This window comes from Mesoplodon densirostris, chromosome 9 (assembly GCF_025265405.1).
Source record: "Mesoplodon densirostris isolate mMesDen1 chromosome 9, mMesDen1 primary haplotype, whole genome shotgun sequence".
Taxonomy (NCBI): Eukaryota; Metazoa; Chordata; class Mammalia; order Artiodactyla; family Ziphiidae; genus Mesoplodon; species Mesoplodon densirostris.
In genome coordinates, this window is record NC_082669.1 from 73,094,880 (window position 1) to 73,113,980 (window position 19,101).

Genomic DNA, 19,101 nt, shown 5'->3' on the forward strand with positions numbered 1-19,101 from the left:
CACATACATTTTGGTTTTAAAAACCTTATTATTTAGCATTTTATCACCATTTCAGTGCAGTATGGCATCCTGATTCTGTTGTTTTAATTCCTTTCTTTTTCTGATCTATTTTATTCCGCTTACCATCTATTTGAATCTTCCAGAATTCTGCTTATACTTTCCTTCTAATTTCATGCCTCTAATTTCACCCCTCCCAAATTAATATTCTACTTTTACAACATCCTGGGTCCTTTTAGCTCAAAACCTGCTGCGACACAATCCTACAATAAGTGCTAGGAAGTGTGATTAATGCTCAGGAGGAGAATAGCCTGTGGGTCCAAGCCCGGGGTTTGGAAGAGACAGACATCTGCAGAACTAGGGGAAGATGGTTTTCACCCTTCACATTTTTGGAATGAGACTAGTAACTTTAATACTAGACTGACTTCCCAGATGAGGAGTGAAGACAGCCTGCTTCATCTACTGGGATCACTTTACTTTTATGGGCTTTTTTTTTTTAATGATGTTTCTGCTTATATAAGAAGCTGGATGTCCTGAAATCCATGGTTTTTCATATCTATAACCACTGGATTTTAGGTAAGCCATATCCCCAGTGTTGTAGAAGAACAGAGGAGAGGTGATGAAACTTTCGTCATATATACCCCTGACCTGCACCGAGGAGGTGAGGAGTAGCAGTGGGCCTCTCTAAGACCTCCAGCGGCGAGGTGAGCAAATGTTGTGAGCTAGGCTCCCACCACTGCTTCCACGATGATGCCTTGTCCAGTGACACCCTAACCTTCCTCCCCACAGCCATCCTAGGAACCCTCTTGCTAGGCAGGGCTCCTAGCACATTTTGCTCTCTCTAAGAGTCAACAGGCCAGAGCTGGATCCAACTTAAAATCATTTTTTATTTAGTTATTTTGATTTTTTTTTTTTTTTTTTTTTTTTTTTTTTTTTTGCGGTACGCGGGCCTCTCCCGTTGCGGAGCACGGGCTCCGGACACGCAGGCCCAGAGGCCACGGCTCACAGGCCCAGCCGCTCCGCGGCATGTTGGATCTTCCCGGACCAGGGCACGAACCCGTGTCCCCTGCATCGGCAGGCGGACTCTCAACCACTGCGCCACCAGGGAAGCCCAGTTATTTTGATTTTTTTCTTCAAATTATATTAAAATCTTTTTCTGCCATAAAAGATTTTTTTTCATATTTTTCACATACCCCCTATTATGAATGTGTGTATGTGTAGAGAGAGAGAATGGTAAAGCAATTATGGCAAAATGTTAACACAACAGTAGGTGAACCAGAGTGAAAGGTATATATATGAATGAATTCTTTGGACTTTTTCACGAAAAAATGTCTTTAAAAAAGAAATACATTTTTATTTCCACTCATTTTTCATTGCTCTTCTTTATCAGTTCTCCTTCCCAATTTTCATGTCCTTATTCTTCCAAATGAACTCTACCATCATTCTGTGACGTTTCCATCCTAGAGCCCATTGGTATTTTGGAACAAGATATAAACCTGCACATTGCTTGGGGAACTTAAGATCTTGATCAAAATATTAATGTTTTCCTCCCAGGAATAAAACATTTGCTTGTTTATTTATTTGAAACTTGTGCTGCATGTCTTAGCAAAGTCTTACAGTTTTCTTCACATTAGTCGAGGATGTTTTCCATTATGATTATTCCAAAAGCAGTTTACATTTTTATTGCCACTGCTAGAAAAACTCTTTTTATCCATTTTATAATTAACTAATTACTGCTGACATATGGAAATGCTACTAAGTTTTGTTTACCCACTATATAGCTACTCTTCTAAATTACATTCATCCTAACAGCCTCTCCTTTGTTTCTTCAGGGATTTCTAGAAAGTTTTATTGTCTCTAATTTAAAATACTTTGTTTCTATCAATGTGCTGTACCTCCATTCTATCAATGTGCTGTCTAGTGAATATCAGCATCCTTTGCATCCTACTCTAGTTCCAGTTTTTAATGGCAAAGCTGTTTTGTTTTTACCATTTTAAGTATCATGATGGCTTGTTGCTTTATAGTAGTTTGAAAAATGATGTTAAGAATATATCCTATTCCATCTTTAACAAATGGTAATAAATGTTATCAAATAGTATTTTGGATTAATTGAAATTAGCATTTCAGTTTTCATATAGAGTTTATTCAAGTGATATGGGCAGTGATCTGTTTTCTGTTATTGAACTTCTTTTGTTTCCTTGGCACAAACAAACCTTTGAGCCAAATTCAAGGTCCATTGCTAGTTAATACAAAGGTCTTTACAACATACTTTGCAAACCTTCATAATCCATTTTTTCAGTTTTATTTTTTTAATTGCCTTTGTTTTCACCATTTATTTATTTTTAAATTATCTTTATGCTTTTCTACAAACTACCTCAACTTGTAGGGGAAACAGGGCCACAAATTAAAGGAAAAAAAAAAAACCTCTTTATGCAGTAGAAAGTACAACAGAAGAGACAAAGATAAAGTGCTACAGGGGTTTCAAGGAGGATGTGATACCCTCCTACTGTCGGGGTCAGGGGAGGAATCAGACCTGTCACCCAAATGGGATGTTTAAGATGAAACTGGAGGAAAAGTATTTCTACAAAAGGTAGAAGAAGACAACAGGCAACTGTGTTCTTTCAGCATGTCTGCATCTCTCTTCATCATGACACTGGGCAAATGTACCAGTCTCCCCGCTCAATCTATAACCTAAGAAATAACAGGAATGGATACTGATTGTTTCCAGCTATATATCTTTCCAGAAATAACGTACAAAGGAGCAAGTCCTAAAAAAGGCTATGGTAAATATAAATTATTTTCATCCATTAATAACTGGGATATGCTTGATACATCCTTTCAAACTGCCAAGTTTGTGTAATTTCTCTCAGCAGTCATTTCCGATGGAGACAAACGTCACACTGTGATTCAGAAGGCTCTACAAGGACTGCTTCGGAATCACCAACAAACCACCACAGAACTTGAGATTCTCACAATGGCCCCTAAATGCACAGAAAGCATTGGCTCTGCTATATTGGTTGGGATACATGTCAGGGTCTCTGAATCTGCACATATTTGAGATAATACTACTTCCTTCAAGTAGAGAGCGTTTGACAGTTAACAAAACAACTTAACAACAAAACAATTCTCAGTTGAGGAGGAGGAGGAGGAGGAGAATGATAATTTTCCCATGTTACAAAGGGGAGACTAAGGAGCAAGATGGCTAGCCATCTTGACAAAAGACAAAATCAGTTATGCCTATTACCCAGGGCTTCGGATTCTGAATCCAAGAATCAGTCCCTCTGTTTTATGGTACTACTATTATAAATTCTGATAACAGTTTTATAACTATTCTAAACAACCATTCTGGAATGACTTTTTTTTTTTTTTTTTTTTTGTGGTACGCAGGCCTCTCACTGCTGTGGCCTCTCCCATTGTGGAGCCACAGGCTCCAGACGTGCAGGCTCAGCGGCCATGGCTCACGGGCCCAGCTGCTCCATGGCACGTGGGATCTTCCCGGACCGGGGCATGAACCTGTGTCCCCTGCATCGGCAGGCGGACTCTCAACCACTGCACCACCAGGGAAGCCCTGGAATGACTTTTATACTCTCTCCTATGACATTTTAAACTGGGGCCGAAAGTGCACGTAACTTTCTAAATCCGGGCTCAGGCCTTGAATATTTTTTGCTTGCTTGTTGCTCTTACATTAAACTTAAGGTTGAAGTCGAGTAAGAAAGCAGAAGTAGAATATAAACATTTATGAAATAGAAGTGAAGAAAACGACAGCAAAGATCAATAAAACTAAAAGCTGGTTCTCTGAGAAGATAAACAAAATTCATAAACCCTTAGCCAGACTCATCAAGAAAAAAAGGGAGAGGACGCAAACCAATAAAATTAGTAATGAAAAAGGAGAAATCACAACTGACACCGCAGAAATACAAAGGATTATAAGAGACTACTACGAACAACTATATGCCAATAAAGTGGACAACCACGAAGAAATGGACAAATTCTTGGAAAGGTACAATTTTCCAAGACTGAATGAGGAAGAATTAGAAAATATAAACAGACCTATCACAAGTAATGAAATTGAAACTGTAATTAAAAATCTTCCAACAAACAAAGTCCAGGACCAGATGTCTTCACAGGTGAATTCTATCAAACATTTAGAGAAGAGCTAACACCAATCCTTCTCAAACTCTTCCAAAAAATTGCAGAGGGAGGAACACTCCCAAATTCATTCCATGAAGCCACCATCACCCTGATACCAAAACCAGAAAAAGATATCACACACACAGAAAAAATTATAGACCAATATCACTGATGAACATAGATACAAATATCCTGAACAAAATACTAGCAAACAGAATCCAACAACATACTAAAAGGATCATACACCATGACCAAGTGGAATTTATCCCAGTGATGCAAGAATTCTTCAATATACTCAAATCAATCCATGTGATACACCATATTAACAAATTAAGGAATAAAAACCATATGATCATCTCAATAGATGCAGAAAAAGCTTTTGACAAAATTCAACACCCATTTAGCATAAAAACTCTCCAGAAAATGGGCATAGAAGGAAATGACTGCAACAGAATAAAGGCCATATATGACAAACCCACAGCAAACAACATACTCAATGGTGAAAAACTGAAAGGATTTCCACTAAGATCAGGAACAAGACAAGGATGACCACTCTCGCCACTCTTATCCAACATAGCTTTGGAAGTCCTAGCTGTGGCAATCAGAGAATAAGAAGAAATAAAAGGAATACAAATTGGAAAAGAAGAAGTAAAACTGTCACTGTTTGCAGATGACATGATACCGTACATAGAAAATCCTAAAGATGCCGCCAGAAAACTACTAGAACTAATCAGTAAATTTGGTAAGGTTGCAAGATACAAAATTAATGCACAAAAATCTCTTGCATTCCTATACACTAACAATGAAAAATCAGAAAGAGAAATAAAGGAAACAATCCCATTTACCATCGCAAGAAAAATAATAAAATACCTAGGAATAAACCTACCTAAGGAGGCAAAAGACTTGTACTCAGAAAACTATAAAACACTGATGAAAGAAATCAAAGATGACACAAACAGATGGAGAGATATACCATGTTCTTGGATTGGAAGAATCAATATAGTGAAAATGACTATATTACCCAAAGCAATCTACAGATTCAATGCAATCCCTATCAAACTACCAATGGCATTCTTAACTTAATTAGAACAAAAAAGTTTACTATTTGTATGGAAACACAAAAGACCCCAAATAGCCAAAGCAATCTTGAGAAAGAAAAATGGGGCCAGAGGAATCAAACTATACTTCAAACTATACTATAAAGCTACAGTAATCAAGACAGTATGGTACTGGCACAAAAACAGAAATATAGATCAATGGTACAGGATAGAAAGACCAGAGATAAACCCACGCACATATGTTCACCTAATTTATGACAAAGGAGGCAAGAACATACAATGGAGAAAAGACAGTCTCTTCAATAAGTAGTGTTGGGAAAACTGGACAGCTACATGTAAAAGAATGAAATTAGAACACTCCCTAACACCATACACAAAAATAAACTCAAAATGGATTAAAGACCTAAATTTAAGGCCAGACACTATAAAACTCTTAGAGGAAAACATAGGCAGAACACTCTATGACATAAATCACAGCAGGATCCTTTTTGACTTACCTCCTAGAGAAATGGTAATAAAAACAAAAATAAAGAAATGGGACCTAATGAAACTTAAAGCTTTTGCACAGCAAAGGAAACCATAAACAAGATGAAATGACAACCCTCAGAATGGGAGAAAATATTTGCAAACGAATCAACTGACAAAGGATTAACCTCCAAAATATACTAACAGCTCATGGAGCTCAATATCAAAAAAACAAACAATTCAGTTAAAAAATGGGTAGAAGACCTAAATAGACATTTCACCAGAGAAGACATACAGATGGCCAAGAGGCACATGAAAAGATGCTCAACATCACTAATTATTAGAGAAATGCAAATCAAAACTACAATGAGGTATCACCTCACACCGGTCAGAATGGCCATTATCAAAAAATCTGGGGGGCTTCCCTGGTGGCGCAGTGGTTGAGGGTCCGCCTGACGATGCAGGGGACACGGGTTCGTGCCCCGGTCCGGGAGGATCCCACATGCCGTGGAGTGGCTGGGCCCGTGAGCCATGGCTGCTGGGCCTGCACGTCCGGAGCCTGTGCTCCGCAGCGGGCGAGGCCACAGCAGTGAGAGGCCCGCATACCACAAAAAAAAAAAAATCTGGAAACAATAAATGTTGGAAAGGGTGTGGTGAAAAAGGAACCCTCCTGCACTGTTGGTAGGAATGTAAACTGATGCAACCACTATGGAGAACAGTATGGAGGTTCCTTAAAAAACTAAAAATAGAACTACCATATGACCCAGCAATCCCACTACTGGACATATACTGTGAGAAAGCCATAATTCAAAAAGAGACATGTACCACAGTGTTCACTGCAGCACTATTTACAACAGCCAGGACATGGATACCTAAATGTGTGTGGGGGGTGGGGGTGGGGGGGCGTGTGGCCTAAATGTCCTAGCCTAAATGTCCATTGACAGATGAATGGATAAAGCAGATGTGGCACATATATACAATGGAATATTACTCAGCAAGATACAAAATTGAGTTATTTGTAGTGAGGTGGATGGACCTAGAGTCTATCATACAGAGTGAAGTAAGTCAGAAGAGAAAAACAAATACTGTATGGTAGCACATATATATGGAATCTAAAAACAAACAAACAAAAAAAAACCCCCCAAAAAACATACTGATGAACCTAGTGGCAGGGCAGGAATAAAGATGTAGGCATAGAGAATGGACTTGAGGACATGGGGGGTTGGGGGGGAGGAGGGGGAAGCTGGGGCAAAGTGAGAGTAGCATCGCCATATATATACTACCGGAGGTAAAATAGTTAGCTAGTGGGAAGCAGCAGCATAGCACAGGGATATTTGCTTTGCTATGACCTAGAGAGGCGGGATAGGGAGGATGGGAGGGAGACGCAAGAGGGAGGGGATATGGGGATATATGTATGCATATGGCTGATTCACTTTGTTGTACAACAGAAGCTAACACAGCATTGTGAAGCAATTATACTCCAATAAAGATCTATTAAAAAAAAAAAGTCAAGATGAGAGGCTTCAACTTTCCAAGGAGCATAGGTACAAGCTAGCATTAGGAGGAAAAAATGTCCTTAAGAGGTTTAATTGTTAAAAGCTAATTTTCTTGAGTTTTCTTTAGCCAGGATGTTCTAAGAATGAAAGTGATGGATGGTACTTCTCAAAGTAGGAAAACATCAATGTCCCAGAGTTAAGTGTCTATTCTAATTGCTGTGCACTCCAAAGAGTCCTTCAGATTGCTCATCTGTGTTATTTTTACTTGCTAAAGCAGAGATGTCTGGGTGATGAATTATACAAGGTGCTTTCACTCAGCACCACTGGTGTGTTAGGATAAATATTTCCACTGAAAGACAAAGTAAGGAAATGCCGAACATTTTCATAGTGTGTGATATAGATTTCATTCTTGATTTTTTTAAAGACAAGTAGTTACTAAATTTTAATCTAATTATGTATGGCCATATAGGTGAAGTTGGCAAAATTGTTTCAGAGAAATATGAAGGCTTCGATCACAAATGTATGTCCATTCTGCCCTTCAGAACACACCTGAGAATAACCCACACACAAAAGCATAACTGAGGATGTGGAAATATCCACTTGCTAAAAGGAAAGTAAGGTAGTGGAGCCCTAGTAGCGTAGTGATGAAAAATGAAATACGTTATAATCAAACTTCAATTTCCATTTTTCTGCAAACTTTGATACTGCTACTTAAAAAAATACAGTGGGGCTTCCCTGGTGGCGCAGTGGTTGAGAGCCCGCCTGCCAATGCAGGGAACACGGGTTCGTGCCCCGGTCCGGGAGGATCCCACATGCCGCGGAGTGGCTGGGCCCGTAAGCCATGGCCGCTGGGCCTGCGCGTCCGGAGCCTGTGCTCCGCAACGGGAGAGGCCACAACAGTGAGAGGCCCGCGTAACGCCCAAAAAAAAAAAAAAAAAAAAAAAAAAATACAGTGAATTTCCCCAACTCCCAATAAAAGCAAAATGACAGAGGGCTGTAATCTGACTTCAATTTCTTATGGCTTTTTGCAGCAGTAAGGAAACTGCAGAAAATACTCTTCTGGGTAAAGGGACACAATTAAGGGTTTCAAGTAGTTTTTCCTTATCTTAACAGAACCCCAATTTTCTTCAGCTACCTACCATCCTATGGCCTCTCAAGGAAGGCTGGTTTCAATCTTGGGAGAAGCTAATGACTGGTCTGACCCTCAGAAGGTTCCAGTCCCCTCTCAATGACTGAGTTAGGCACAGGCCATAGTGTTAGTCAGTGATAACGAGAGAAAGTTTGCTGAAGGGCTTTTGGGTCTACGGCCATGCCACCCTAATGCGCCCTACTTCGTCTGAAGGGCTTTTGGAAACATTTTCACACACCTAAAAGAGACTCACTGGAAGAGAAAGCCTCTTGTCCACCTGGACCTTGTGATGGCAGCCGCCATTTTGTTACCAGCAATGAGGACAAATTTGGTACACTAAGAATAGCAGAACCAAAAGATGGAAAGCACGTGGGTCCTTGGTGACATCACTGAACAGATAACCCCAGGACCTACTCAACTGTGAAACTGTGACACTCAATAAATATTCTTCTTACACTGGCCATTTTGAGTTGGGATTTTGAGTACTTGAAGCTGAAAGCCTCCTAACGGACCCCCAGCTGATTATTATTACGTCAGGGCTAGAGTAAGGTAGGCTTGTCCCTGGTCCTGGTACTGCACATGATCATACTTGCAAGTTCTTGTCACACCCAGAAAATGTAATCCAATTTTAGAATTTTATGCCCAGGACTGCAACATTCCTTTTTGTCATTAAAATTCTTCTATTGGTTCCCACTGCCTGGTGAAATCCCAACTCCTCTGCACTGCAAATCCTTCTATCTGGACTCTTGCCTCTTCTTCCAGCATCTCCTCCATTTGCCTGTTCCCTTGAGCCTTCTGCTTTAGCCACACTAAAGTACCATCCCTCAGTATCTGCAGGGGATTGGTTCCAGGACTGGCTGAATCCGAAGACGCAGAACACGGAGATACGAAGGGTGGACTGTAGAATTCTCTGAACCTCTGGGTTACTTTCACCTACAGTTCTCCCTGCCCAGCATTTTCAACAGCTGCTACCCACCATACACACATACGGGCCTGCCTGGTTATTCTTCTCCTTATCTTTGTGACTCCACACACTCAAATATCTCTTCTTGGAACATGTCACATCACTTCCTCAGCCCGCCTGGCTCCCCATGAACAAAAAAACCTGAACACTGCCTCCTAGTGACATTAACATAATTTAAATGTAACTTACAAATAGTAAGATGTTTTATAATTATTTGTTTATGTGAAAGACTCTCCAGTCAGCATGTGAACTGCCTGAGGATGGAGTGTGTGTTCTAAGTCCTTGTCATCAGGGATTAGATCCTGACTCATAGAGGAGGAGTCCTAGTTATTGAATGAATGAGTGAGAGACAAAAAGAAATATCCTAGTTCTGACTATAACTGGAATGTAACTGAATGAGCTGTTACATACTCAAAAGATAAGTAATTAACTTATTTATATCAGAAATCAAGTTTTTATTACCTCCCTCAATGATTTATTATTGCTTTGGAGACAGTACTACAATAACAAAAACAACAGTAACATTTTTAGCTCCTGTTAGGAGCAGGGTTTCTTCATGCGGACTTCATAGCTGGAACGAGTCTATCGATTTATCTGTGTTACGCCTCCCTTCTTGGGTAAGGAAACCACTTCCTGCTCCCCCCGACCCTCACCCACCCCACACTCACAAGCATACCTCTTCTTTTGAAAGCTTGCTCCTCTTCTTAATCTTGTTCTTCTAAGTGGGGCTGACAATTCTACAACCCAGGCCATGGGGATATGTGACTACATCCAGGTCAACAGTATTCTTCTTTGTGATTTTTAAAATTGAAACTAAGAACACAAGTGCCTTGCTCTCAAATGAGCCTCATGAAGAAAGCAGGTTAAAAGAAAAAATTTAGTCATAATGTAGAGAGTGAAGAAACAAGGGAAGCTGTTCCAGGTCCTGGTTCCAGCTGTCACTGAAACCAGGGCATTCTCCCTCCCTCGCTTAACCTGCAGTTTCTTTCTAGAAAGTAAGATCCTACCACTTGCCAAAAAACTATCCCTCTTCCAACTAAAGCAACATCCATTATCTCATTTAACCCTCTCAGGAAATATGTGCAGCAGATAGTATCTTTATTTTATGGATAAGGAACCAGAAGCTCAGAACAGAGAAGAAGCATGCCCAAGGCATCCGATTAACAGCTGAGCTGTGATTCAAATGGGTCATTCAGATGCCAAAATGCAAACACTCGACGTGCCTCTTTCTGCACCCTTCTTTGAGCAACCTGAACACCAATTTGAGCTCAATGATTTGAGCTCAATGAACCTAGACAATATGCAGTAAGTACAAGTCTTCTCTTCATTAATAAACATAGATGCTATTGACCTTGTTTAACTCCTGGGGGTGTTACAGACTTCAATTAAATAACCTTGATAAAGTGCTCTGAGTATATAAGCAGGCATTGCTTTTTAGACCACACTATTAAACATCTGCATCTTACAATGCCAATAATTGGGATGCAGAAAAATAGCACTTTTTAAAAAGTAATCTAAAAAGAAAAAATCTGTGCATAAATATTTGGTATTAGTAATTTAACTGAACATTATATGTTTGCTTTAGACACCAAAATATAATTGGTATTTCAGAAGTGGGTTTCCTCAAAAGACCTTAAGTTAAATTGAAAGACAAAACATTTCTAGAAAATTGAATCTTTCCACTTTTGTAGAAAAATCAGTTAGAATTTTAGTTGGGTACTTCTTTGGTCTCAGTACTTCCTTACAGATGTAATGTGACCATGATGTTCCAGGTCAATTATTAACATGAACCTGAGAAAAACCATGAATTTAGGAACTGAGAAAAGCAAACACACACAAACCAAAGGAAGATGGATCTGGGTGTGAACCTAATTTTCCTCAGAAGAAAAACAGATATCTGCTCCAACATAAGGGTTTGCTCAGATTTACTTTTCCTATTAGTAACTTATTTAATATGGCAATGAACAAAAGGCAACCATTAAAAAGCAATTTTCCTCTTACTACAGGGTGTTTTATCATTTGATGTCTAGCACTCAATCAGAATGTAGCAATCCTTTAATATTTTATGAGCAGAAAGCAACTAATTTGGGCATTTCTGAATCTGTAGATTTCAGAAATGTGGGAGTCTTTGGTAGGCCTTGCAAAATGTCAAGAATGGCCTTTTCAGTCAGTAGAGGGCAAACACAGGTCAACCTGAAATCTCAAACTATCAAAATATTGGAAAAAAATATGCTTTAGAACAGATAATGAGTAGATAGATAGATAATATATAAATATATATATAATATTTATACACACATTTATAGCCAATAGGAAAAAATATCAGTCCCACCTCATTCTTACACTTTCCCAAATGGAAAACTGACTCTTGGGGACAGAGACTGTATCTGGTTCACCTCTGCACCTGCAGTGTCCAGTATAGTCCCTGGTATATTGTAAGTAATCTGTAAATTTTTATTAAACAAATGAATAAATGCATTTGTCATCTTAGATTAAGGAAGCCTGCCATGAGTATGTCAGGTCCCAGCTGTCCAAGGCCAACCTCACTGCAGAGACCAGACCTGACCAGGTGCTAAGCAAACTGTGGCAGAATGTTGAAATCCTTCTCTGCAACAGAAGGTTCTCACCTTCTGGAATAATACATAGTGCAAGAACAGCATCTGGGGCACCTCCAGAGATCCCAAAGGTATTTGCTTTCATCCCCACTCTGTTACCTCAGCCCATACAAATGGGATTCTATCCTGGCTCCTGGCTTGACTACCAGGTCTTCAAAAGTCTGGGAAGGCTGCTCTACACCAGCTAGAAGTCAGCCCCTACTCTGTACCAGTTCTCTCCCCCAAAGCACAGAGTGACGTCCACCTGAGCAGCAGTGTCTGCTCAGATTCCTGCCACCAAGGTTCCCATCTGCCCACCAGATTGGGCCCCATTGACAAGGAGGAGAGTCCAGATCAGATCCATGTTTACCTTGCACACACACAGCCTGAAATTTGGCTATCTTGTCCAAGTTAGTTTCCCTAGGTTGAATACTGTCTATTCCCAGGATACTCCTCTCACGCCTATCACTGCAATTTCAGCCACCAACGTTACTTGTGATAGAGACAAAATGAATGCAACTACTCAAATCATCACCTACTCAAATCATCACTACTCAAATCATCACCTCAATCTACTTCTGGGGAAATGTAGGAATATAAGTGCACAGTGAAATTTATGAGTACATTACCCAAGGACACAAAAGTCATAAGTGGCAGAGGTGGAACCAAGCTGCCCCTTGTCCCCAGTATTCTCCTTCTAGTTCACCATATCTCTGTTCTGCGCTTTTTTTTTTTTTTTTTTTTTTTTTGCGCTAACTTTTAACATGTCCGTTAGGCAAAGGAGAAGAGCAGAAAGCTGGGTATGGCCATCAAAGCACACAAGAGTATACCTTCTACTGCCATCAAGATGAGAGCTAATAGCCAAAGCAGGCCACTGGGGAAGATGAAAATGAAAGCAGGGTAAGAAAAGGACATTGCAGGGCAATAACCTGGACACAAGGAGTACCAGCCAAGCACAGCATGACTCTGCTTCTTCTCCAGTTTCTCAAAATCTTGGATGGTCTTGCAGTGCTTTTAAGCAAGTGACTTTCTACAGTTTCCCGCATCAAATTGAAATGAATGCAAAATAGGCATGGTTATCAGACTGAGGAATTCAGGAGAATTTGTTTGATTCAGGACTTTAATCCTTCAGCAGAATACACAGTAAGCGACATAGTGGATATAAATCTCCACAAGTTACTCGAATGAGGAGTAGGAAGAATAACTCACTTCAAGCACACAGATAAACTGAAATGTTAACATTGGTGATAAGTGAACCCGAGAACAGAAATCTCTCAGGTCAGGCTGCTACTCCTAATGCAAAAATGCCCTAATTTGGGCTCACTAGTAACAGACTTCCATGGCAGTTCCACGTCCACTTCAGCTTCTTTTCCCCACCCCCCTTACATGGGAGGATGATAACATCTTGGTCAAACAGCTCAAACTCTTAGCTTTGTCCTTATTAACTTTTAAATTTTAAAATTTACCTTAGCAGTGTGTGTAGTCAGTTCTACACTGTAAATAACACATAACCCCCTTTCCAATTAATCTTTAGATTCTTTCCCACTAATCATTTCAGACCATTATTTTAAGCTCTCAAGCAGGTGACTAAATATTTACGCTTTCACAATAATAGCAAACATTCGACATTTCTCTGGTATAAACAGCCTTCTCTGGTGCCCATGTTATTAAGCCTACAAGGAAAGATTTATCTGTGTGTCAGCTCTATAGCTGGTGGAGGGAATGGAATTTACCCACTATAGGAAGACTGAATGCTGACAATGATTGCAGGCCAGGTTTAATCATATTTGCCTTAACAAGTTAAAGCCAAATTAAGCCAGTGAGCCAAAGGCAAGAAAATTACCAGGCTCTCTATTTCTAGGTATCCTCTCCTAAATTTTGTAATATAAGGAAGAAAAAGAGCAATAAGCATATCTCTGACCACATTTTTCATGATCATCTACCCACTTCCTTCAATAATTCCTTCTTTCATAGATAAAGCATTCTAAACAAGTAAAATACTGGAAGCAAGAGGATTTCATTTAGGTATGCAATTTTTCTTTACATAAAAAAGTTTCAAAAAAAAGAAAAAAGAATTAGCTTTATCAGAACCAAGATGGCAGAGTAGAAGGATGTGCTCTCACTCCCTCTTGTGAGAACACCAGAATCACAACTAGCTGCTGGACAATCATCGAAAGGAAGACACTGGAACTCATCAAAAAAGATACCCCACATCCAAAGACAAAGGAGAAGCCACAATGAGATGGTAGGAGGGGTGCAATCACAGTAAAATCAAATCCCATAACCGCTGGGTGGGTGACTCACAGACTGGAGAACACTTATACCACAGAAGTCCACCCACTGGAGTGAAGGTTCTGAGCTTCCCAACCTGGGGGTCCGGCAATGGGAGGAGGCATTCCTAGAGAATCAGACTTGGAAGGCTAGCGGGATTTGATTGCAGGACTTCAACAGGACTGGGGGAAACAGAGACTCCACTCTTGGAGGGCATACACAAAGTAGTGTGCACATCGGGACCATGGGGAAGGAGCAGTGACCCCAGGGGAGACTGATCCAGACCTACCTGCTAGTGTTGGAAGGCCTCTGGCAGAGGTGGGGGGTGGCTGTGGCTCACCGTGAGGACAAGGACACAGGCAGCAGAAGTTCTGGGAAGTACTCCTTGGCATGAGGCCTCCCAGAGTCAGCCATTAGCCCCACCAAAGAGCCCAGGTAGGCTCCAGTGTTGGGTTGCCTCAGGCCAAACAACCAACAGGGAGGGAACCCAGCACCCCCCATCAGCAGTCAAGTGGATTAAAGTTTTACTGAGCTCTGCCCACCAGACCAACAGTCAGCTTTACCCACCACCAGTCCCTCCCATCAGGAAGCTTGCACAAGCCTCTTAGATAGCATCATCCACCAGAGGGCAAACAGCAGAAGCAAGAAGAACTACAATCCTGCAGCCTGTGGAACAAAAACCACATTCACAGAAAGATAGAGAAGATGACAAGGCAGAGGGCTATGTACCAGATGAAGGAACAAGATAAAACCCCAGGAAAACAACTAAATGAAGTGGAGATAGGCAACCTTCCAGAAAAAGAATTCAGAATAATGATAGTGAAGATGATCCAGGACCTCGGAAAAAGAATGGAGGCAGAGATTGAGAACATGCAAGAAGTGTTTAACAAAGACTTAGAAGGCTTAAAGAACAAACAGAGATGAACAATACAAATGACAATGAAAGCATCATAATCCAAAACCCATGGGGTGCAGGAAAAGCGGTTCTAAGAGGGAAGTTTATAGCTATACAAGCCTACATCAAGAAACAAGAAAAATCTCAAATAAACAATCTAAATTTATACCTAAAGGAACTAGAGAAAGAAGAACGAACAAAACCCAAAGTTAGCAGAAGGAAAGAAATCATAAAGATCAGAGCAGAAATAAATGAATTGGAAACAAAGAAAACAATAGCAAAGATCAATAAAACTAAAAGCTGGTTCTTTGAGAAGATAAACAAAATTGATAAACCATTAGTCAGACTCATCAAGAAAGAAAGGGAGAGGACTCAAATCAATAAAATTAGAAGTGAAAAAGGAGAAGTTACAACAAACACCGCAGAAATACAAAGCATCCTAAGGCACTACTACAAGCAACTGTATGCCAATAAAATGGAAAACCTGGAAGAAATGGAAAAATTCTTAGAAAGGTATAACCTTCCATGACTGAACCAGGAAGAAACAGAAAATATGAACAGACCAATCACAAGTAATGGAATTGAAACTGTGATTAAAAATCTTCCAACAAACAAAAGCCCAGGACCAGATGGCTTCACAGGTGAATTCTACAAAACACTTAGAAAAGAGATAACACCCATCCTTCCCAAACTCTTCCAAAAAATCACAGAGGAAGGAACACTCCCAAACTCATTCTATGAGGCCACCATCACCCTGATACCAAAACCAGACAAAGATACCACAAAAAAAGAAAATTAACGAACAATATCACTGATGAATATAGATGTAAAGATCCTCAACAAAATACTAGCAAACAGAATCCAACAACACATTAAAAGGATCATACACAATGATCAAGTGAGATTTACCCCAGGGATGCAAGGATTCTTCAATATACGCAAGTGAATCAATGTGATACACCATATTAACAAATTGAAGAATAAAAAACATATGATCATCTCAGTAGATGCAGAAAAAGTTTTTGACAAAGTTCAACACCAATTTATGATAAAAACTCTCCAGAAAGTGGGGATACAGGGAACCTACCTCAACATAATAAAGGCCATATACGACAAACCCACAGCAAACATCATTCTCAATGCTGAAAAACTGAAAGCATTTCCTCTAAGATTAGGAAAGGGACAAGGATATCCACTCTCACCACTATTATTCAACATAGTTTTGGAAGTCCTAGCTATGGCAATCAGAGAAGAAAAAGAAATACAAATTGGAAAAGAACAGTAAAATTGTCACTGTTTGCAGATGACATGATACTATACATAGAGAATCCTAAAGATGCCACCAGAAAACTACTAGAGCTTATCAATGAATTTGGTAAACTTGCAGGATACAAAATTAAGTCACAGAAATCTCCTGCATTCCTATACACAAATGATGAAAAATCTGAAAGAGAAATTAAGGAAACACTCTCATTTACCATTGCAACAAAAAAGAATAAAATACCTAGGAATAAACCTACCTAGGGAGACAAAAGACCTGTATGTAGAAAACTATAAGACACTGATGAAAGAAATTGAAGATGATACCAACAGATGGAGATATATACCATGTACTTGGATTGGAAGAATCAATATTGTGAAAATGACTATACTACCCAAAGCAATCTACAGATTGAATGCAATCCCTATCAAATTACCAATGGCATTTTTTACAGAACTAGAACAAAAAAATCTTAAAATTTGTATGGAGACACCAAAGACCCCGAATAGCCAAAGAAGTCTTGAGGGAAAAAAACGGAGCTGGAGGAATCAGGCTCCCTGACTTCAGACCATATTACAAAGCTAGAGTAATCAAGACAATATGGTACTGGCACAAAAAACAGAAACATAGATCAATGGAACAAGATAGAAAGCCCAGAGATAAACCCACACACCAATGGTCAACTAATCTATGACAAAGGAGGCAAGTATATAAAATGGAGAAAAGACAGTCTCTTCAATAAGTGGTGCTGGGAAAACTGGATAGCTACATGTAAAAATGAAATTAGAACACTCCCTAACACCATACACAAAAATAAACTCAAAATGGATTCGAGACCTAAATGGAAGACTGGACACTATAAAACTCTTAGAGGAAAACATAGGCAGAACACTCTATGACATAAATCACAGCAAGATCTTTTGTGATCCACCTCCTAGAGTAATGGAAATAAAAACAAAAATAAACAATTGGGACCTAATGAAACTTCAAAGCTTTTGCACAGCAAAGGAAACCATAAACAAGACCAAAAGACAACCCTCAGAATGGGAGAAAATATTTGCAAACGAATCAACGGACAAAGGATTAATCTCCAAAATATACAAATAGCTCATGCAGCTCTACATAAAAAAAAACAAACAAACCAATCCAAAAATGGGCAGAAGATCTAAATAGACATTTCTCCAAAGAAGACACACAGATGGCCAAGAAGCACATGAAAAGATGCTCTACATCACTAATTATTAGAGAAATGCAAATCAAAACTACAATGAGGTATCATCTCACACCAGTTAGAATGGGCATCATCAGAAAATCTACAAACAACAAATGCTGGAGTGGGTGTGAAGAAAAGGGAACCCTCTTGCACTGTTGGTGGGAATGTAAATTGATTCAGCAACTATGGAGAACAGTTTGGAGGTTCCTTAAAAAACTAAAAATAGAATTACCATATGATCTGCTACTGGGCATATACCCGGAGAAAACCATTATTCAAGAAGACACATGCACCCCAATGTTCACTGCAGCACTGTTTACAATAGCCAGGTCATGGAAGCAACCTAAATGCCCATCGACAGACGAATGGATAAAGACGATGTGCTACATATATACAATGGAATATTACTCAGCCATAAAAAGGAACGATATTGGGTCATTTGTTGAGATGTGGATGGATCTAGAGACTGTCATACAGAGTGAAGTAAGTCAGAAAGAGAAAAACAAATATCGTATATTAACGCATGTATATGGAACCTAGAAAAATGGTACAGATGAACCGGTTTGCAGGGCAGAAATTGAGACACAGATGTAGAGAACAAACGTATGGACACCAAGGGGGGAAAGTGGTGGGGCCGTGGGGGTGGTGGTGTGAAGAATTGGGAGATTGGGATTGACATGTATACACTGATGTGTATAAAATTGATGACTAGGGCCTCCCTGGTGGCGCAGTGGTTGAGAGTCCGCCTGCCGATGCAGGGGATACGGGTTCGTGCCCCGGTCTGGGAGGATCCCATATGCCGCGGAGCGGCTGGGCCCGTGAGCCATGGCCGCTGGGCCTGCGCATCCGGAGCCTGTGCTCCGCAACGGGAGAGGCCACAACAGTGAGAGGCCCACATAACGCAAAAAGGAAAAAAAAAAAAAAAATTGATGACTAATAAGAATCTGCTGTATAAAAAAATAAATAAAATAAAATTCAAAAAAAAAGAAAAAAAAGAAAATGATCTACTGGTAGCATAAAAACTGGAATTTTTAAAAGGAAATCCATAGATCTTTTTCCTAAACAGAGTAATATACACTCATTTCTTAATATACACTCATTTTTATAATATTTGAAATTCAGTCACAATACCTGCACATTTTTCTATCCCTGTAGATTTAATAACATTTATTCCCAGGGCAGACATGAAGAAATACATACACTGGAAACCTGAGCCAAAGAATGTTCGGTCCATGGGGGTGCTCCCGCTTAGCTGTCAGCACCTTGGGAACCCTGCATGTAGGTCAGGGCACTACCTTGGAAGCTGGGTCTCTGCCAAGCCTCACACCCTGTGGGAAATATGTGTACTTACGCAGCTCGCCCACTTTCAAGATCTCACACAGCATCTTGGTCAGCTCTATACTACTGCGGCCAAAGGGACATTCATGCTTATCTTCTCGGCTACTGTTCTCGAGCACAATCTGCAAGCAGGAAAGGGAACAGGTCAGAAAGGAAAGTCAGTTTGTAGAAAACATAAAAAATGTTGGCTCTACTATAACAGAGAAACAGATCCACTCCAGACCACCAAACTGGGCTCTTGGGGGCAGAACAAAACTGTACTTTAAATATATTCTCTGTAAAAGGACTG

The 19,101-nt window shown here is 39.9% G+C and overlaps 1 protein-coding gene across 9 annotated transcripts in view; it reads right to left on the minus strand.

Moving 5' to 3' along the window:
- ELMO1 (engulfment and cell motility 1) overlaps nt 1-19,101 on the minus strand; it is a 576,489-nt gene that overhangs the window by 245,981 nt on the left and 311,407 nt on the right. For 8 of the 9 annotated variants that reach the window (XM_060107546.1, XM_060107545.1, XM_060107541.1 and 5 more), the window contains one exon: nt 18,826-18,934. In XM_060107546.1, the coding sequence (XP_059963529.1) occupies nt 18,826-18,934 (109 nt within the window). Of the gene's footprint in view, nt 1-9,916; nt 10,008-18,825; nt 18,935-19,101 lie in introns of those variants that run through there. The other variant, XM_060107550.1, reaches the window with a different exon arrangement.